We start from the raw sequence: 20,934 nt of genomic DNA, 5'->3' as shown, positions 1-20,934 counted from the left end.
AAAGGCGTTGAGCATGTCCTGTGCCAGCCCAGCCATATTGCCCACGACCACTGCTGCAACGAAGAGGGGAAAACTCTGCCATCTGATTAGATAACTGACAACCGTGCTCAAACCTCGTTCAGGACTTGCTTCTATCCCGGTCTGATAACACCCACACATACGCATGTATCTGGCATATGACTCTGCAGGAACACGCTGCTGCAACTGCGCTCTGGTGTCCTGAGCACGTAGATTGCTGCTGTTTTCGGTAGGTATCCTACCTCTAGCAGCGATGGCGTGAGCAACGGCGTGAGGTATCATCGAGACTGGACGTATTAGCATTGTGATGATGAAGGTGTAATATGTATGTGAGAGGGAGCGTATGCTTACGGATGAAGTGAATCGGGATCGATAGGATAGACATGTTGTAGCCGTTAACGTGGGGCAACATTTTGTCTTGCCAGTTTGTCGTCAATGGTCAGTAGGAGAAGAATAAGGGGATAAACATTGCTTTGGAGAGTGATTGCGCATTTGAGCCACTCAGATGCTCTTTCCTAGCATACCGGGTGGCTCATGTAAACATTGTTGCGTGTGAGAGTGAGAAGTGACAAGGGAGTCGTGCTTTCCAAAGAGGATGCGGTAGTGGCAGGCATCAGATACAACTGCTCACTAGATTGGATAGTCCGCTATAGGACACGAAAACACAACAAGACATGATGAAGCTGACTACATTCAAGTCTCTCAAGGCAAATTCTTAATAACAAACGGTCCAACGCTTCATACATTCTACATCAACAACCCACTTTCGACATCCTAAACATCATATCATCACCACCAAATCCCGTACAACTCCACTACTTCAAATCCTTTGTCCTCTCCTCACTCTCCCTGATCCACTTATCCAACAACTCCCTATTCCTCGGCTTAAACCCCACCTTGAAATACTTCGGCTCCATCGTCAAACTCGTCGGAAGCGCATTCGCCTCCAGACAACCCAGAACAGGCTCATCCCTCGGGTCAACAGGGGGCGTGAATTCAAATGCAGAAATCAGTCTGACAAACGCAGTAAACAGCTCGCGGTTCGCCAAGTGCGAGCCTACGCACATGCGCGAGCCAGCGCCGTACCCGTAGTGCGGTGTTCCCGCGCCGTCGGGGACGTCGAGGTAGCGCTCTGGATCGAAGGTCTCGGGGTTCTTGAAGTGAGACGGGTCGTAGTTGCCGGCGTAGGCGTTCATGTAGAAAGTTGTGCCCGCAGGAATGATGGTGCCGTTCCATTCAATGTCTTTGATTGAGACGCGGGGCAGGGAAATGGGGATGACGATCCAGTAGCGCAGGATTTCCTTGTACAAGGCAGTGATGTAGGGGACGCGTTCTTCGTCGAGGCAGCGCTCCCAGGCGTCGTTGTTGGGGTAAACTTTCATAATTTCCTCGTACGCGCGTTGTTGGATCTTTTGGCCTTTGGGGGTCGCCAGGTAAGCGATGCCCATGATGAGATTGCCGGGGACAGTGTCGAGACCTGCGGACACCATGGAGAGGCCGATGGAGGTGATTTCGGCTAGCGGTTGTGTTAGCAAATGCCTGATGTAGACAGATAGGAAATGGCTTACCTCTGTTTAGCTTTGCCTCGGGATCCTTGAGGATGTTGCCGGTAATGCATGGTTTGTCTGTGCCGTTCTTGATCTTCTCTTCCAGGATGCTGAGTAGCTTGTCCATGTATATGTCTCGCCTCTTTCGGAAGTGCTCAGCCTCATTGTTTTTGCTTGGAAGCAGCCGTAGCAACGGAATGTAGTCTTGCCAATTGTTGCTTGTCGATCTGAGTGATCCTATGCCCCTCTCCACATCGACGATCTCCTTGAGCAGCGGCGCATTCTTGTTGCCGTCAATACGATATCCGTAGTTCAGTGTCAAAGATGTGTTCAAGGCGTATCGCTGCCAGTATGCTCGGGGATCGAGATCCATTTCTCCCCCTTTGCTGTCCTGGAGAAGCTCCTTGATAGAGACGGTCGATTCGAGGTCGATAAGGGGCATGTATGACTGTACAGCAGGTCGGTTCAGGGCCGTTGCAGCGGCCTTACGGCGAGCTTTGCAGGAATCGTCCCACGGGGAAGTTCCAATTGTGAAACCTTGTGAGGAGGAGACGACTTTATGGAAGGTATGGAGCATCGGACGTGAAATCATGGCTGCTTGGTTTACGATCCAGAGGTGACGAATGGAGTCGAACGAGTTTGCAAAGACGATTCTCTGGGGTTTTCGTCAGGCTCTTTACTCTTGAGATGAATGGTGCTCATGCTCAGGATCAGTGCTTACCTTGTTTCCCATCCTCACCTGGAAGACAGGGCCATACTTCTTCGCCCATTGCTGTGCTACTTTTGGATGGTTGGTGCCAAGTTCGTACAAACTCCCAAGCAGGGGAAGCCCAGGAACTTCGGGCAAGCCTTTGATGTGTGGTTTGTCGGTTCCATACAATAGTTTATACAAGAAATATCCCAGTACTGCAACGCCGGCTACGTAGATAGGAATCGTCATGGTTGCAGCCAAGCTCAACGTGTGAGAGAATAGAATAGAAAAAGAAGGGAACTCGCGAAATTTATAACACGAAGGGCATCAACTATAGCTTGCAGCAATACCTACAAGATAGAGCTTGCCGATATCCAGCGAGGCCTCGCACAACTCAGGCTTAGATAAGACCACATCCTAGCCTCGGTAGCATAATCCTTTGTGTGACTGGACAAGATTTTCAGTTTAGTTACGCTCCAGTAGTCTGGCAATATGGAGTTGTTACACCAATCGTCAGGTTAGGCAGACGATCATGTTGGTCAAGGCGGAATAAGGCCGCACGGAAAGTGCGGGGAGGTGCAATGTAGGGTGAGGTCATCGCACACTAACTAAATTAGGAAGATTTCCTGCACACATTTTGACGACAAGTATTGGAGGCTAATGCTTAGCAGGTTGACACATCATCTTTGGGACAACTGCCAAGAAGGGGAACCCGTAGATGCCTCAACATACAACGGCTTGATTGACACACCATGCACGACTTACAACATCCCTGCTTAGGTGCAGTACACTGCTTACACATATGCTGTGTTCAAGTATGTTTTAGAAAAAGATTGATACGGAAGGTTTCCTTATACACAACCTCGCAATGGCTCTACTAGTTGGAGACTGGGACAGGGAATGCACGGGACAAAGATAGATTCCCCGAATGAGCCTATGCAAACTCCAATTTCAAAGCAGGTTCAATGCGGCCCACGCATTCGCCAAATCCAACAAGAGCTTCTTCATCATTGCCGCATACACCTCGAATAGTAACCTCGTCACCATCCTCGAGGAACGTTCTCTTCTCTCCTTGAACTGCGATAGAATCCTTGCCGTTGTTGCTCTGCTCTAAGAAGCTTCCATATGCAGCTGGAGTGGTACCACTGATGGTGCCAGAGCCCAGCAAGTCACCGGGCTGGAAGGGGCATCCGTTGACGCTGTGGTGTGTCAACATTTGAGGGAAGGACCAAAGTAAGTTTCGACCGTTGACTTTGGAAACGGTAGCTTTGCTGCCAGATGATGCTGGTATGCGTTAGTCAAGTTTGGTCTCGAAAGGTTCAGGAGTTACAAACATACTCTTGAGATCGATTTGAAGATTGATATCGTAGACAGTCTTATCATCCTTCTCTCTCAAATAAGGTAGTACTTCAGCATCATTCTCGAGGGCCTTTGTTTTGAACGGCTCCAATGCATCAGCGAGTACAACCCACGTACTGATGGTTGTGCCAAAGTTCTTTGCATTGAAAGGTCCCAACGGCACGTACTCCCATGCCTGGATGTCTCTAGCTGACCAGTCGTTCATGAGCACCACACCGAACAAGTTTTCTTCAGCCTTTTCAATTGGTATTGGCGTCCCTTGCTCGTTTGAGCCACACACAAAAGCTCCGAGCTCGAGTTCCATATCCAGCTTCCTACAGGGGCTGAATGTAGGTACCTTTTTCTCGGCCGTAGGGTTCAACAATATCTGGCCGTTGGGCCGTCGAATTGGGGTTCCCGAAGGTACGACTGAGGATGCTCGGCCATGATAACCGACCGGCAGGTGCTTGTAGTTCGGTTGCAGAGCCTCTTCTGGGCCTCGGAATATAACACCGCAGTTGTAGGCATGGTTCAGGCCGGCAAAGAAGTCGGTGTAGTCACCAATCTTGAAGGGGAGATGGGCACGAACCTCTTTGAGGGGTAACAGAGCTTGCTTTTGGAGAGCGGAGTTGTTCTGAAGGACATCTGGGTAAGTGGTGTCCTTGGAAAACACACTCTGTATGTACTTGCGAACGACAGAATGGACGGGGCGGCCGAGGGCAGCGAATGCATTCAGTGAGGGCTCTGAGAAGACGGCCTGATGAGGCTGAATGACGGAGAGGGCCGAGAAGCCATTGCCGGCTGCAAAGGCCTCGAGATCTAGGGCATGGTCTCCAATGGCAACTGCAACTCGAGGTTTTGTCGACGAGGCAGTCGAAATGACGCCAAACGGAATGTTGGCTAGGGAAAAGTGCGAACCGCGAGGTATGGCAAACCAAGATCGCAGTGAGGCCATGGCAAGATGTGTGGTGTGGTGTTTTGTTCGGATGGTGGGGATGATGAAATGCAGTACACTACATGCAGTGCTGACTACTCTGCGTACAGGTCAGCTCCAATGCGTCAGTGTAGTAGTACCGTACTGCCTCGCGAGGATAATATGCGATTGAGCTGTCGGAGTTTCCATAGGCAGGCGTGCAAGGATGGCCTGCACATTGGCAAAGTCAGCATGCCGGCCGCATGAGGACCCTCTTGGGCGCATTCGTGGTTGCCGTGCTTCTGGTCCGCTGTCGGCTTGTGACGGGATCGGGATGGAGGCGGGTGGGTAGGCGGGCCCGGAAAGATTCCGTCATTTGCCTGCGGATCGCCGTGTTGGATGCCCCGCCGCCTGTGGGCTGTGGGGTAAGCCGATGTGAAGGCTCTCCATGGCCCACCACTACTCCGCTTTGATCTCATGATGCCATAGACAACGGAATCAAAAGCCGTCCATTGCCGCATCGTGCAGCGCAGCCATGACCGAGGCGCAGCTTGATGCCTCCTTCACTAATTCCGTGGGGCCGTTGTACATAGATTCAAGAAGACCGCAGTGGTAGCGTGCCGCCGGGTCGACGCGTACCCAGTCTCTTACTACTTTCCGACAGAAGCAAAGTTGAGCAATTGACCCGCCTCTCACGATGCCGTCTACGCAGTTCGCGTTCAAGGAAAAGTACCGATACCAGAACGGCTTCAACTCGTACCATGAGTATGGACTCCCAGTGCTGCCCCGCTTAGTACAAGCTAACGGCATTCCAGGTCCGAAGCAGTAGAGGGCGCCCTCCCCATCGGCGCAAACTCACCACAAAAGCCCCCCTACGGCCTCTACGCCGAGAAGCTTTCTGGGACCGCCTTCACAGCCCCTAGGCACGAGAACCAGCAAACATGGCTCTATCGTATCTTGCCATCTTGCGGCCACAGTAATTTTGAGCCCCGTGAATCGGCCACATTCAACACAAACCCCGAGAACAAGCCATGGGAGCGGATACACTATATCCCAAATCAGCTCCGATGGGACCCATTCGACCTCGACGAGACGGTAGACTGGGTGCACTCTCTGCACCTGGTGGCTGGTGCTGGTGACCCCACAATGAAGTCGGGAGTCGGATACTTTATATACGCTGCAGGAAAGGATATGGAGGCCAATGAAGCATTCTACTCGGCTGATGGTGATTTCCTAATCGTCGCCCAGCACGGTGTGCTTGATATTCAGACTGAGCTGGGCCGTCTTATTGTACGGCCCAACGAGATCTGCGTCATACCGCGTGGTATTCGATACCGCGTCACGCTTCCTCAAGGCCCTGTGCGGGGATATATCCTAGAGCTGTATCAGGGACACTTCACCCTCCCCGAGCTTGGGCCCATAGGCTCCAATTGCCTTGCGAACGCGCGAGATTTCCAGGCACCAGTGGCCGACTTTGACGAAGACACGGAGACAGAGTGGCAAATCCTCGCAAAGTTTGCTGGCCACCTCTATGCTGCAAAGCAAAAGCATACGCCATTCGATGTGGTGGCATGGCATGGCCTTTACTATCCATACAAGTACGACCTCGGTCGCTTCAGCACAATAGGGAGCATTTCATACGATCACCCAGATCCATCCATCTTCACTGTTCTCACCGCGCCCTCGGACCATGCAGGAACCGCAGTTGCGGACTTTGTAATCTTCCCGCCTCGGTGGTTGGTTGCTGAAAATACGTTCCGACCGCCATGGTACCACCGAAACACCATGTCGGAGTTTATGGGCCTTATTGGCGGCCAGTACGATGCCAAGACTGGAGGAGGCTTCCAGCCAGCGGGCGCATCTCTACATAATGTCATGTCGGGCCATGGCCCTGACGCTGCTACTCACGAGAAAGCATCCAATGTTGAGCTGCAGCCGAATAAAGTCGGCGAGGGTAGCATGGCGTTTATGTTCGAGAGCTGCTTGATGATCGGCGTAACAGACTGGGGCCTAAAAAAGTGCCGAAAGATCCAGGAAGGCTACAACGCCGAAAGTTGGGAGCCGCTCAAGCCGCACTTCAAAAGGCCTGGCAAGAAGATTGACAATGGCGTCTCGCCGCTGGCGGCAGGATCAGAGGGCGACAAGGGACAAGTGCCTCACTACACGTGAGGAGAACGAGTGGCTGGTTGTACCTGTAGCAACAAAATGGAGAGTCCTGATGGATCTCCTACCGAATTTAGTACAGCAGTGTCGGTGAGATTCGGTCCTAGTGAGGATGCGTACTGCATTAGTTTAGAGCATGGCGCGTCGGCGGTGTTGGACCAAGTGGGCGCGGTTTCATGCCCCGCAGCAAACAGAGTGCAGCTTGCCCGCGCGCGCTGCTCGGAGTTTATGAAGACATTTTGTTCATGGATAGGGCGTTTAGATACTGAATTGACATGATTCATGTGCGGCACCTGTATGGCCAGACGTGCATACTAGCACATTTGTGCCTATCGACAGTGGAGGGGGCGACGTGTCCCAGGCCCGTCCAACTCCATGTGCCGATACGGCGCAGTCCAAGGGTCCACTAGCGTCAACAGGTGTTAGAGCGCGGGGCTATCTTCTCCCACTTTTCTCCTCCTCGACGCCGCTCTCTTATTCTCTTCATCCCTTCTCTCCTCCCTTCTCTCCCTCCCTCCCTCTTCTCTCTATCTTTCTTTCTCAATCTCCCCAATTCACCATACACAACCTTCATCATGTCTGCCCCCGCCCACAAGTTCAAGGTTGCCGACATCAGTCTCGCGGCCTTCGGTCGCCGTGAGATTGAGCTCGCTGAGAACGAGATGCCTGGCCTGATGGAGACCCGCCGCAAGTACGCTGAGGACCAGCCCTTGAAGGGTGCCCGCATTGCTGGATGTCTGCACATGAGTAGGTTGCCTCTACAGATTTGCCACGGCCAAAGGAAATTTTCTTGCTAACACGCGTTGCAGCCATCCAGACTGCCGTCCTCATCGAGACTCTCAAGTTCCTCGGTGCTGAACTCACTTGGACTTCGTGCAACATTTTCTCCACCCAGGACCACGCCGCCGCCGCCATTGCCGCCGCCGGTGTGCCCGTCTTCGCCTGGAAGGGCGAGACTGAGGAGGAGTACGAGTGGTGCCTTGAGCAGCAACTCACCGCTTTCAAGGATGGCAAGAGCCTGAACTTGATCCTCGACGACGGTGGTGACCTTACCGCCCTTGTCCACAAGAAGTACCCTGAGATGCTCAAGGACTGCTATGGTGTCTCCGAGGAGACCACCACCGGTGTCCACCACCTCTACCGCATGCTCAAGGGCAACGGTCTCCTTGTCCCTGCCATCAACGTCAACGACTCTGTCACAAAGTCCAAGTTCGACAACTTGTACGGTTGCCGTGAGTCGCTCGTCGACGGTATCAAGCGTGCCACCGATGTCATGATTGCTGGCAAGGTCGCTGTTGTTGCTGGTTTCGGTGATGTCGGCAAGGGTTGCGCCCAGGCTCTCCACAGCATGGGTGCCCGTGTCATTGTCACTGAGATTGACCCCATCAACGCCCTCCAGGCTGCCGTCTCCGGCTTCCAGGTCACCACAATGGAGAAGGCTGCTCCTCAGGGTCAAATTTTCGTCACCACCACTGGTTGCCGTGACATTCTGACTGGCGCTCACTTCGAGGTGATGCCCAACGACGCCATTGTCTGCAACATTGGTCACTTCGATATCGAAATCGATGTTGCCTGGCTCAAGGCCAATGCCAAGTCAGTCACCAGCATCAAGCCCCAGGTTGACCGCTACCTGATGAAGAACGGACGCCACATCATCCTCCTCGCCGAGGGTCGTCTCGTCAACTTGGGATGCGCCACTGGCCACTCTTCTTTCGTCATGTCCTGCTCTTTCACCAACCAGGTCCTCGCCCAGATTATGCTTTACAAGGCATCTGACGAGGCTTTCGGCAACAAGTACGTCGAGTTCGGTAAGACCGGCAAGCTCGACGTCGGTGTCTACGTTCTGCCCAAGATCCTCGACGAGCAGGTTGCTCTTCTTCACTTGGCACACGTCAACGTTGAGCTCTCCAAGCTCACTGACGTCCAGGCTGAGTACCTTGGTCTCCCTGTCGAGGGTCCTTTCAAGAGCGACATCTACCGCTACTAGATTTCTTTTTGTTCCGCGTTTGGGAAGTTTCAACACGACGTTATGATACCACTTCGAAAAAAAAGTTATTTGTCTTCAACGGCATAGCATCGAGCCTGGGGCTCGACGGGATCCGGTTGTTCAAAAGGCGTTGTTTTGCATATCATCTACTTGACCCTTCAACCATGGTCAGGATGAGGATGATACCCAGTGTAAGAGTGTGATATGGAGATGATGAACTGCGTTTCTGCACGCAGCATAAGATTAGTTAACAAGTCTACCCGTTCAAACGGAGACTGCATAATTCAGAGTAACGACGGGCCTCCATACCCGCCTCTGGCTTATACTTTGTTCATTTCAATATGCTTGTAAAGTGATGTGTGCTGGCTCAGATGTTGTAGGTACGTGCGCAGATCCAAAGCACGCCCCAACGATATGCACCAGGCCGTTTGTGACAAGCTACATGTGCAACCAGCCTCTAGCAGAGCTATCGTACAACTCCGAGGCGTAGTGCAATAGATGATTGCAGCTAATTTGAAAATGTATATGTTGTAGAGACAGCCCGTCGCGCCACCTTCTAACTAGCCCCACAGTCCCACCTTTGATTCCTCGTCTGACCTACTACGTCCTTGTACCTCTCGATCACCTGGCAACTAACATGCACACTAGGCAGTAGTTAGATATTGTTTTCGCTTGTTGTATGTGAAGTGTTTAGCAGATAGCCACAGAATATATCACTTTGAGTAAATTAAGACAGATCCTCGGGGAGTTACCCAAGGTTCGGATGGGGCTATGTACACTACTCTATACACGTGACTGTGTCTTGATTGGCCTGAGGGGTACCCGATGGATCTCTGAGGGTTGACTTTTCTGGGGCCTCCAGTTCAGGGTCTCGTGACACTGGAGAAGAATATCATAACGCATGTGGCGTCTAAAGAACAAGATGGACAGGTCTCACATTGCGGACATGTCATGATACAGAATGCCAAGATCCGAGCTGAGGCTGAGGCGAGCGGAGTGAGTGTTGTAGAGGTTCAGCCTTGCACTGCCCCATTTAGTAGCTGAAGCCTTCAACTTTGCTATCCAGCTATGCTTCTGCCTTGTTTCATTTAACTTGCAACGTACTTTCCAACTAATATTTCTTGAAGCACAAGTAATTCCTATTCTTACCATTTACGGACTCTGTGCATCTCTTCTTCTCACTACCCTAGTCAAGCTTTGTAGCTCTATACTATCAGGGCCAGGTAGCCTAGCCTCCAATCCCTTAGCCTTAGACCCTCTAGCTAATAACAAATTATTCTAGTGGCGGGTACAGATGGACAACTATGTCTACGAACCGATCGATCTCGAACGTCCCGCATTCCGACTTCTACAGTTACTACGAGGCAAAGGACCGGCCATCGAGTGTATTCTATATCAGGCCTACCTTGATGGCACCGATACTGTTCCGTACGATGCTTTATCGTATACCTGGGGCGGCACGAACAAAACATCGACTGTGACAGTCAATGGGAAGACACTTGGTGTTACTGAAAATCTATACTCAGCCCTTCAACATCTTCGCTTGAAAGATGTAGATAGGGTGTTATGGGTAGATGCGATCTGTATAGATCAAAGCAACGAAAAAGAGCGAGGACATCAAGTTCAACAAATGTGCAAGATTTATTCACACGCGGAGGAGGTGGTTGTCTGGCTAGGTCAACCAACGAAAGAAACCGATGCCCTTATGGACTCTCTTCGGCAACTGGAAAAAGACAGTTTAATGTATGTGCATAGACACTGGGATCTGGCACAGTGGACCATACTCTGGCAATTGGTTCCTCAGAATCCAGATTTTGGCCCACTTCAAGGCCTAGACATGCTCTTAAGACGACCATGGTTTCAAAGAGTTTGGATCTTGCAGGAAATAGCCAATGCGAAGAAAGCAAGTGTGCGGTGTGGCATCAAGTCTGTCAAAGCACATACCTTTGCCCTTGCTCCGTCGCTCATGGGAATCAAGCCAGAACGCCATTGTCAAGCTGTCTTGGACATTATGCCTGGCCACTTGCGGGAGGAGACCTGGTGGGGCGAAAGCAGAGACTTGTACAACCTTTTACTAAAGTTCAGAGAAAGCAATGCGAGCGACCCACGAGATCAAGTCTATGCCTTGCTAGGTATATCTTCAGACGCCTGCGACACCGATGTCCTACGCCCAGCCTATACAAAAGACATCCAGGCAGTCATTCGCGATACTTCGTTGTTCCTGTTTGGACAGTCAGATGTTTCTTATGAAACAATGCCAGAGTTCTTAGAGGATCTTACGTTTCGGAATTCTACATCCTTCTCAGAGTTTGTCCGAACGTACAGTGTGAGTGAAGTTGAACGTTTTCTAGTACGTCGAGGACTAGAGGTACCACTGTCAGAGGATATGCTCAAAGCTACGGCAGAAAATCGGGAAAATGGGCGAGAAATAATGAGCTTTCTTATCCAAAAACGTGGAAGTGAGATCACAGTCACAGATGGAGTAATCGAAGCCGCTGCAAGAAATAAGAGAAGTGGGAGAGACATCATAATCCTTCTTTTTCAGAGGCACGAAGTTGAATTTGAACTCACACAGCAAGCGTTGAAAATGATGCAGGATGCTCTTAGTGAGGACTTTGGGGAGATGTTGGCAAGTTTGCTAGAAGGAATTGCCGTTGTGGATATGGGGAATTATTACTCGGGCAAACTACTATGCATGATGTCAGAGGGAGGCTACAAGGCAGCAGTGAAACTGCTACTCGACAAAGGCGTAAGCCCTAACGGCCAAGGCCAAGGTCATTCGGTCACATTTCAGATGTCGCACAGAGGCCACAGAGCAGTAGTAGAGCTGCTACTAGACAACTACACCAACAACGATAGCGTGTATATCTACCGCCGTAACACCGCACTCTACGCAGCTTCAGCTGGAGGTCACAAGGCAGTAGTGAAGCTACTGCTAGACAAAGGTGCCGACGTCAACGCGACGAAGGGATTTCCCAATACCGCACTCTGTGGGGCTTCAGCTGAAGGTCACGAAGCAGTAGTAAAGCTACTCCTCGATAGAGGCGCCGATGTTAACGCGACGAGTCGAGTTCATCAAACTGCACTTTACGCGGCTTCAGCTAGAGGCCACGAGGCAGTAGTAAAGCTACTGCTAGATAGAGGCGCCGATGTTAACGCGGGGGGTGAATTCTATCAAAAACCACTCTATGAGGCTTCAGCCGGAGGCCACGAGGCAGTAGTGAAGCTACTCCTCGATAGAGGCGCCGATGTTAACGCGGCGAGTCGAGTTCATAAAACCGCACTCTACGCGGCTTCATCTGGAGGCCACGAGGCAGTAGTGAAGCTACTACTAGATAGAGGCGCCGATGTTAACGCGGGGGATGAGTTCCATCAAAAACCACTCTATGAGGCTTCAGCTGGAGGCCACGAGGCAGTAGTAAAGCTACTGCTAGATAGAGGCGCCGATGTTAATGCGGGGGATGAATTCTACCAAAAACCACTCTATAAGGCTTCATTTAGAGGCCACGAGGCAGTAGTAAAGCTACTGTTAGATAGAGGCGCCGATGTTAACGCGGGGGATGAATTCTATCAAAAACCACTCTATGAGGCTTCATTTAGAGGCCACGAGGCAGTAGTAAAGCTACTGCTAGATAGAGGCGCCGATATTAACGCGAGGAATGATTTCTATAACACCCTTCTCTACGGGGCTTCATCTGGAGGCCATGAGGCGGTGGTGGAGCTGCTGCGTAGAAAGAAGCAAGAACAGCCGATTTGACAATAGAGAATACCTGCCACTCAACCTAGCGTTCAACAGTGACTATCTCGCCGTTGCTAATCTTCAAATGAAACAAGGGGTAAACTGCGGCTTGCGATGTTGATATATACTAGTGATGACACTATTTTCAACCACATTGCTTACAACGTTTATTCAGACCTCCTACTTCTACCTTGCAAGCAGTGTCATGACGATACGTATCTTACACAGACCAATAGTTGAACCCGTCTTCGTCTCACCGCAAGAGGCATCGACAGTCCGAACTCCATAATTACCTGCAAAGCGATCACAGAAAAGAATCTGAATTCGATACTGCTAAACATTGCATATCTTGCCTCTTTGGCACATGTACCAGCAACTGTTTCCTTCAATTCTAGTATATCCATGTTTATAACTTACATGCCTTGTCACAGGTAAACGTATACACAGCATATGTGGGGCGGGAAGTATACAACATGGCGTGCATGCATGCGTGTAGCACGTTGTACGTTGTACTGCATAAATGAAACAGCGGGAAGAAGTGTCAATACTTTGGCTGTGCGTCAATGATGCAGGTAGGAGTGTGTAGATGCTTTATTCTTGACTTGTGTGGGGGGAGGTACGTGGCATGGGTGAGCGTCATTGAATATGGAACATTGATTCACGGTTTGGGGGGAAGAGGTTTAACGGTATTCTTCGAGGGGATTCAAGTATTCAAAAAAACAGGTTTGTCATTCTATTTTGACTACATACAAAACAACATCCAGCTATGTTTTTCAACAACTCTCCACGTGAGAAGATATTGCTATTCACTCTCAACACGCTCAGGAAGGTAACATATCTTACCACACCTATTCCACCCGAATCCATAACCGCCATCCCCTTTCACCCCTCCCCTGTTTCTCCACCAAAAAAAGTAAAAAGTTACAACGCTTGAAACCAGTGCCACATTCACATCACGTGTTGCACCATTTTACACCTGACATGCATGTCCCCCCACCTTCTCCTTTTTTTACCCCCATGCCCCCTGTCTCACACAAACAAGCCGACCATGCAATGCAAGGTACGCGAAAACCAACACACACCGAACAAGACAAGTAGAGGAAAAAAGCAAAACAAGGCCAGCAAAGCCCCATGACTTTTCTTTTCCGTCCGCCATCATCACATGCACACGCACTTTTCAGCCCTCATCATGTCATGTGCATGCGTCCCCCCCATTACGCATACACATAACCCCAACCTACCTTCCTACCTAACCTACTCACGCCACACAAACGCCATATACACGTTTGTATCATGAGAAAAAGCAAAACAAAGGAACACGACAGCACATCATGGTCCCTCTACTACGTGTCACATAACATGCATTCAAACATGTCCCAAAAAAAACTTGATTACAATTTTCCTAGTATCTTCCTGACCCTAGTTAGTCCCCTGACCCCTTTGTCCCTTTCCAACTCTCGATTAAAACAAACTACACAACTGTTTTCCCTTCCAAGCCAGCCCGCACAAAAGGTAATATACGAATTAACTCGTATATACCCTGCACATGTGAAAAAAAAGGGAAAAAGGGATATGGCAGCACCAAACCCCCCACTCCATTGCCCGCCCCCCACCAACAATGCTAATGCTCGCTATGGGAAAAGGTGCAGTGAGAAAAGAGAAGAGGGTGTCACAGAACTTTCTCCTCATACACACATGCACACACAGACCAGACAAGATGAAGACAAGTAGTAAAGTAAGTATGAGTATGTAGTAAGTACGGGAGCCCAAACGGTTCCAATGTAATAGAGAGAGAGGTATCAAAAAAACACACACGATAAAGTAAAAACAACGATGGGGGGAGGTGCAAGAACCTAGCCGATGCTTTTTCTTCGTCGACAGTTACAAAATGAGTTTTTTGATGGCCGAAGAGTAAGACACATCAAAAGGGAAACGAACACAAGAGAACCACTACCAATGATTAAAGTTGCCAGAAAGAACGGGGGAAGAGAGAGATAGAGCGGTTTTTAACGAAGGCCAATAACGCTCTGAGATTGTGTTAGTAAAACAAAAAACAGCAAAAGAAGTTGGAAATCAAGGTAAACGTACCATTTCTAGCGTCCAAACCCGCCTTATCCACACCTTGAGCTTGCCCTCGACGCCTCTAACGTTCTCGAGCTCCACTCCCTCCCACCAGCAGCGACGAGCCGGTTTCCTCCAGAAGAGAAGCAGCTTCTGCGCCATTCCGACAGCGTTGCTGTTAGCAAGATCGTTGCCTTTGATGTCGGTCCTCAAGCGTGCAAGAGCGATACTGCAGATGACGGCCTTGTTGGGTTCGCCGGCACGGTGGCCCCATCGATCATCATGGTTGAAGCCGCTATGCTTTATTAGCAGGTGAAGTCAGATAAACACAACAGCGTGCTTACCCTGCAGTCAACATCTCAATCAGGTGCTGCTCAGTCGTGCCTGGTTCCTCGCTCTTCCGGAGTCCGGAAAAGATGCCGTCTTGTCGTAACAACGCTTCACCTGCAGCGCGCTTGACCTCAATCATCTCCGGTTGGGTGATGTCTCGGTGTGGCGGGATGGCATAAAAGTCAAGGTCTTCGCGGAGAACGATGATACCAGCGCGGTCCTGGAGCATGTCTCTTGCAGAGCCGTGCATGGGCTCGATAGGCACGGCTTCGGCAGGGTGCTCTGGCGTGGTCGTAGGGGAAGGCGGTGCGGGGATGGTCTGAGCTACATTGCGGAAGAACTCCAGCATATACTGCAAAGAATTGGGATCATACTGTGAAGAATAGAGATTGTCAGATAAGTATAATGCGGGATTGGAAAGATGGTCTAGGATCCTGGCTATTGTGGCCGGTGAAGCTGGGGGAGAGGGAGGGGACGAGGAAGAAGAAACGGGGGTACCAACGTCGACTGGATAAACGTCTCCTTCATGATAGGAGTTCATGTGGCCATCAGGAAGCAGGCCATTGGGAAAGAGCGAGAGGAGAACAAACTCGGGAAGGGTTAGAAGCTCATCACGCGACAGAGTGAATCGCGTGCCCCTATGTACTCGGTCAGTTCATGGTTGATTCATGTGGTGAGGCAAGCGCGCACCTCAACTCCAACGTAATGTTCTCATCAGATCCACCGAGCGTGTTGATGGGCGGGCCGGCGCTTGTTTGCGAGACCTGAGTAATGATACTCGCGGGACCTCCTGCAGATGCCATGACGTAGGTAAACGACTCGAGCGGGCTGAATCCTTCACTGTAAGGTGGCGGTGGTTCTCCGTCGTCAATGTCCTTGCTGCTGGAGCCGTCCTTGGTGTCGTTTGGAAGCGCAGCTTTGGTAGCAGCTACAGCGGCAGCCGAAGACGACGACTGGGTAAAGGGCGGCGCAGAGGTGAATGCAGGCGGCGAGTCGTCCTCTGGGGATTCTCGGGACTTGTTGCGTTCCTCGGCGTCCTCAGACGGGAAGTAGAGAGAAGAGAAGGGAGGGGGATATGGTGATTCGCCGGCTGTGGGTGATTCCGAGGCGCTCTCTGCGGGAGCAGTGACGAGATACGGCGAGGCAGACGGAGAGCGATTGCTGCGAGTCGGAGACAAATGAGTGACTACGGACAAGCCGTCTGGGTCGGGAGCCTGCGTGCGAGACAAGGTGCCGGTAGCTGTGAGAGTATTGGACGGCACAGGTGATGAAGTTGCGAAGGGGCAAGCGCGCTAATAGGCGCTGTCAATTAAACGTGAGCGCACGGAGGAGCGACTACGGGACAGCAGCGCGCATGGATCTACAGGCGATGGGCAGGCGGGGGGCAGCGAAAGGGTGAAGGAGGCGAGAGTGGACTTGCTCGGTCGTGCTGGTGGCAGAGGTGGAGCGGGTGACGGACAGTCGTCGATGTTGGACGCGGAGCCCTGGGTAGTGAGTTCAGGTCTGCCCCGTTTGGGCTTAGCACGGCCCACCAGCCTTACTCCAACCAGAGGCCAGAAGCCTGTCCGTACGCCATCACAACACCAACAGGCGCGTCGTCACATGTTTGTCCAGGCCGCAGAGCCGCCTGTCTATGTACGGTATGTATATACTCTATACACAGACTGCAATCGAACCCAGGATTGCGTGTCGTTGCATCCGTCTGCCAAATTGCACATCTCAGCTACTGTACTTACATGCAGGCTAATGCTTGGCCACGACACCCGCCTCATTTGCCTGTGCAGTGATGCGTCGCTTGTAGTCCTTTACTGTGCCGTCAAAGTGCTCAATCGTTCCATTGTCGCACACCCACAAACTTGTGCATACGTTCTGCAGCATCGTCACGTCGTGACTGACCATGAGCACACCGCCCTGGAAGTTTTTCAATGCGTCTGACAGCGCGTCCATAGCTTCAATATCCAGGTGATTCGACGGCTCGTCCAGCACCAGGATGTGTGGGTTCTGGAGGGCCAGGCATGCAAACGCGACACGCGACTTTTGTCCTCCAGATAGCAGTGCCATCTTCTGCAGACCCGTCATGCCCGTAATGCCAAAAGCGCCAAGATGGCGGCGGTACTCTTCATCTGCCTTTCCGTGGTACTTCTTGGACATGAATCCCACGGCGCTATCATTCAGGTCTAATGCGTCGACGTGATGCTGTGCGAAGAAACCCACGCGTAGTCGCGGGTTCTGCGAGATGATGCCCGTGGTTGGTTGCAGTGCGCCAATCAACAGCTTCAGTGCAGTCGTTTTGCCCGCACCATTGGGCCCGACAATACCGATACGCGAGTCAAGCTGCACGTCAAGATCTACGTTCTTCAACAGAATCTTGTCTGGCGTGTATCCAAATGTCACGCCGCTCATCTGGATGATCGGAGGCGACAGCTTCTCCACCTCGGGGAACTTGAAGTGGACAGAGTACTCGGCCTCGGGGGCCGTCAGGACAGGCATCCTCTCCAACTTCTTAATTCTCGACTGAGCTTCCGAAGACTTGGCCGCGTTGTAACGGAACTTGTCAATGAAAGCCTGCAAATGCGCCCGTTCGGCCATCTGCTTCTCGTACTCTCGCGCTGCCGTCTTGCGCCGCTCTTCTTTGGTCGCATAGAAGGAATCAAAGTTGCCACCCTTGTAGTAGTCAAGACGCTCAGAGTGCTGGTGGATAATGTCCGTGGCGACTTCGTTTAGGAACGCTCGGTCGTGAGATACGACGAGGACAGTGCTTGGATAGCTCTGCAGATAGTTTGCCAAGAACGTGATGGAGGGAACGTCCAACATGTTGGACGGTTCGTCGAGAAGAAGCAAGTCAGGTTCGCAGAAGAGGGCACGCGCCAATGCCAATCGCATTCGCCATCCTCCGGAAAACGTCTTTGTGGCAAACTGCTGGCGCTCTTGTGAGAAACCGAGACCAGCAAGAATACTGGCAGCTCTGGATTCAGCCTTATCGGACTCCATCTCTGCAAGCTTAGCGTGAATGTCACTCAGGGTAGTATCAAGACCCTCGCGCTGTTGGTCTAGTCTTGCAGCATCAGCTGAAGTATCTGCCATGGTAGCCCGCTCAGCTTCAATATCGGCAAGCTCCTTGGAGATTTTCTATGTAAAGTTAGTTTGTTTTCCCTGTAACCTTGGGCCTAGCAGCATACATCTTGTTCTTTGAGGAGATGCTTGCGCCACACATCGGCATCCAATACAGCCTGCAGTGCTGGTGTGTCATCACCGGTGATCTAAATAAAAGCTCAGTCAGCCCATCACAAAGTAGTAGTGGCATGCTCATTCTAACCTCTTGTTCTACGTGGAGAATCGAAATATGCGTTGGAATGGCCACCTCTCGACGAGAAAGTGCCCTCAGCAATGTCGATTTACCAATGCCGTTCTGACCAACAAGACCATATCTTCGGCCGTACGCAAGCGTCAGAGAACTGTCAGTCAGGATACGCAGGCCAGGCATAGAAAGATCAAAGCTATCAATCTTGATGTCTTTGCTCTTATTGGCGGAATCGCCCAGTTGCAGCGGGTTGACGGCCATGTAGAACTCCTCGTAGCTCTGCGTCTCATTGGGCTCGTTGAGAAGCTTCGAGGCCTCGTATTCGACATTCTTGAACTCCTTACGGTCCTGCTTGGCACGCAGTTTGCGTTCGGCTTTCTCAAGCTTCTTACGATCGACCCTAGACTCAACTTTGCGGGTGTTGGCAGACTCGAGATCTACAACACCGCCTGCTAGACCCATGGTCGACGACATGTTCCTCGAGGACCCCACGTGAATAGCCTGATCGAGCTTCTTGGCAGAAGGCGCCATCTGGCGACGCTCCCCGTTGGCGCCATTGGCTGAGCTCAAACGGGCAATGAACTTGTCAACAAGATTCTGGATGGCTGCCTGGTTGTCGGTCGAGACATCCCCGGACGCGGATAAGAGCAGTGCGCTCACAGTGGCCGCGGCTTCGTCCAGCGGTGAAGGGGCGTTAGGGTCCGAATCAGACGTGAACTGGTTGGCAGCATGCGTCAGGTAGCCCGCCGAGTACTCGGACAGGACCGGGTCGATGTTGGGGATCTGTGTTCTGATTTCCGACTCCATTGTTGCAGGATTGAATGGGAGATGGTGGATGGGGCGCTGTCCCACCTTGTCAATGTCGCTGGCAGTCGATGGGGGGAATGGTGGCGTTTGTGGCGAGAGGGGCACGCCCAGGAACACACGCCTTTGGTACCGATTACTCGAACTGCAAGATGGCCGGCGTAATAGCGGGGCAGTGGGCGTTCTGTGCTTATTGCGGTGCTACGGCACGTTGTCCAAAGCAAAGAACATTTTGACGTCGGCAGCCGAAAGTGGATTCGCAGACTGTGGACGGCTGGGCTGGCAGCCAATCAGCCACGACATGATACCAAAGGCTGTTTCTTGCATACGCGGATGCAGACTCGCGAGAGGCAGATGTGCACCACGTCTCTGCAGACGCTTCAAGCGGTGATGCGCTCCCAGGATTCTTCCGGACACTTGCATTTCTGCTATGTTTGCAACGAGAAGACGCACGTCACACTCACCTTGGCCAGTATCGTGCAACACACAACACGCATCGAGCCGCTCCTCTCCAGCCATACAGCCAGCCACACCAACCAAACCGACATTTCCCAGTGTCGACGACAGCCATTGTCCCAAGAAGGAGGGGCACAGCGTCCCCGGAGCGTTCCTCCGGCAAGCGTCCGATCTCTACTACGCCATGTTCCAACCACGGTTGCCAGGTATTTAGCACGTCAGGGTCAGTCGACATGCCGCCTTGGCCACGGCACACACTTCAGACGTGGACGAGTGATTGGACTTGAAGACGAGTGTACAGAAACCGCGGAGGCAGAGATGCTTGCCCGATGCGGACAGCACCTTGGGACAACATGTGGTGGCGGCCTCGACGTCCCGCCTTCACCAAGCTTGCAACCCATGTTCCCGCCCTCGTCGGCCGACTTCTCCACTCTGGGGCTGACGTGCTCTGTGTTTCGGGTATGATCAAGGGTAGTCGAGAATGATGCGAGCAGCCTGCACAGAAGCGCAATTGGTGCGTCAATCAACAGGCGGCTGTCTGCAATTCTCTCCGCCTGCCATGCCATGCTGCCAGCCCCCGACTGACACATCCGCGTCCTTGTCGGCGTGCGTCGGGGCTGGCATGGACGAGGGGCTTGGTGCCGCTCCGCGTTGTCAAAAAGTGGCCTGGTAGAGATGGAGGCAGATGCAGAGGCTTCCGTGGCTGCGTGGATTAGTGCTAGGCCCTATCGTCTCGCTGCCATGGCCAGCTAGAGCATCGCAATCGTACACTACACAAGCCGGTTATAAGAGTTAGGGAGGCCGCGATCAGCAAACAGCTCCACTAGGCCTGCAGGGGTCTCTCCAGGCCGTTCAGCGGGCGGCTACCAATCAGCGGCGGTGGTGACGGGCGTCTGGGATACTCGCTGGTACACTATATTTGGGTAGCTGGATGCGGCGAGGGGTACCTTGAGCCTGGCTGCTCATGTCCCTGATTGATGCTGCATGCTACGCTGCGCTAGGCCTCGTTTACCGCCTCTGCGCGCAACGTGGTGGTACTGGGCACCACGGCCGCCTCCTCATGACTCCATGGCCAACTGCCCCCCGTCCGCCCAAGAGCACGCTCACAGCACGGCAGCACGGCAGCACGGCGGCTCTGGGGCTCTGGGGCGGCCGTCGCACGCAGCCGTCGGTGCTCGCTGGGCCAGGCTTGGAGCTATGACGGTGCAGAGCAAGGCAAATGGCGTCTGTGTGGCCTCCGTGCTATGTTTCGACATGCCGCTATCAGCCCTCGTCGGCGGCTTCTCGCTAATCCCAATGGAAACTGGGTAGCCCTGTATGTAGATCCTAGCAGCACAAGCAACAAGCACTGGATTTCTTCAGTCTTCCGTCCGCTCCTCGTCGAGCTCCACCTCTCTGCTTTCAGCCCGCCGTGGTGCTTGTGCCGTCCTTCCTTTGCCTCTTCGCGCCGTAGTGGCCCCCTCCCCCCAAACCGCCTGCTTGCCGACCCCCGACTCGTGCTGCTGGCTCGCGATCCGTGATCAACCAGGCACCTTGACATGCCATAATGCTCGACAGGTCGTCACAGGCGCCTCGACGAGTGAGCT

At 52.3% G+C, this 20,934-nt stretch overlaps 5 protein-coding genes across 5 annotated transcripts; 3 read left to right on the top strand and 2 right to left on the bottom strand.

The window, feature by feature from the left end:
* Positions 1–833: 833 nt before the first annotated feature.
* On the bottom strand, positions 834–4,549 carry PSV08DRAFT_180372 (uncharacterized protein; the record flags this gene model as incomplete). Its single annotated transcript, XM_014227280.2, has 5 exons — positions 834–1,534; positions 1,587–2,220; positions 2,287–2,556; positions 3,278–3,540; positions 3,595–4,549. 5 exons carry the CDS (start codon positions 4,547–4,549, stop codon positions 834–836), a joined length of 2,823 nt encoding a protein of 940 aa, XP_014082755.2.
* A 440-nt stretch (positions 4,550–4,989) lies between these two features.
* Positions 4,990–6,959, top strand: PSV08DRAFT_409750 (Homogentisate 1,2-dioxygenase). Its single transcript, XM_014227282.2, has 2 exons — positions 4,990–5,272; positions 5,323–6,959. The coding sequence occupies exons 1-2, from the start codon at positions 5,205–5,207 to the stop codon at positions 6,674–6,676; spliced, it is 1,422 nt and encodes a 473-aa protein (XP_014082757.1). The 5' UTR covers positions 4,990–5,204; the 3' UTR covers positions 6,677–6,959.
* A 196-nt stretch (positions 6,960–7,155) lies between these two features.
* Positions 7,156–8,980, top strand: PSV08DRAFT_401860 (Adenosylhomocysteinase). Its single transcript, XM_014227283.2, has 2 exons — positions 7,156–7,417; positions 7,480–8,980. Exons 1-2 carry the CDS (start codon positions 7,246–7,248, stop codon positions 8,655–8,657), a joined length of 1,350 nt encoding a protein of 449 aa, XP_014082758.1. The 5' UTR covers positions 7,156–7,245; the 3' UTR covers positions 8,658–8,980.
* Positions 8,981–9,754: 774 nt separating this feature from the next.
* On the top strand, positions 9,755–12,439 carry PSV08DRAFT_202520 (ankyrin repeat-containing domain protein). The gene is made up of 2 exons (XM_014227284.2): positions 9,755–9,880; positions 9,940–12,439. The coding sequence occupies exon 2, from the start codon at positions 9,952–9,954 to the stop codon at positions 12,412–12,414; it is 2,463 nt and encodes an 820-aa protein (XP_014082759.2). The 5' UTR covers positions 9,755–9,880; positions 9,940–9,951; the 3' UTR covers positions 12,415–12,439.
* A 1,655-nt stretch (positions 12,440–14,094) lies between these two features.
* Positions 14,095–19,112, bottom strand: PSV08DRAFT_202515 (P-loop containing nucleoside triphosphate hydrolase protein). The gene is made up of 9 exons (XM_014227285.1): positions 18,104–19,112; positions 17,967–18,047; positions 16,546–17,916; positions 16,372–16,489; positions 16,132–16,271; positions 15,478–16,079; positions 14,802–15,425; positions 14,485–14,752; positions 14,095–14,423 (listed from the first exon to the last, which is right to left on the bottom strand). Exons 1-9 carry the CDS (start codon positions 18,893–18,895, stop codon positions 14,403–14,405), a joined length of 4,017 nt encoding a protein of 1,338 aa, XP_014082760.1. The 5' UTR covers positions 18,896–19,112; the 3' UTR covers positions 14,095–14,402.
* Positions 19,113–20,934: the final 1,822 nt, after the last annotated feature.

Source organism: Bipolaris maydis (genome assembly GCF_028858645.1).
Source record: "Bipolaris maydis strain C4 unplaced genomic scaffold PSV08scaffold_7, whole genome shotgun sequence".
Classification (NCBI taxonomy): Eukaryota; Fungi; Ascomycota; class Dothideomycetes; order Pleosporales; family Pleosporaceae; genus Bipolaris; species Bipolaris maydis.
Note: the sequence above shows the minus strand (reverse complement) of the source record. Positions and strands in the feature narration are given on the sequence as shown.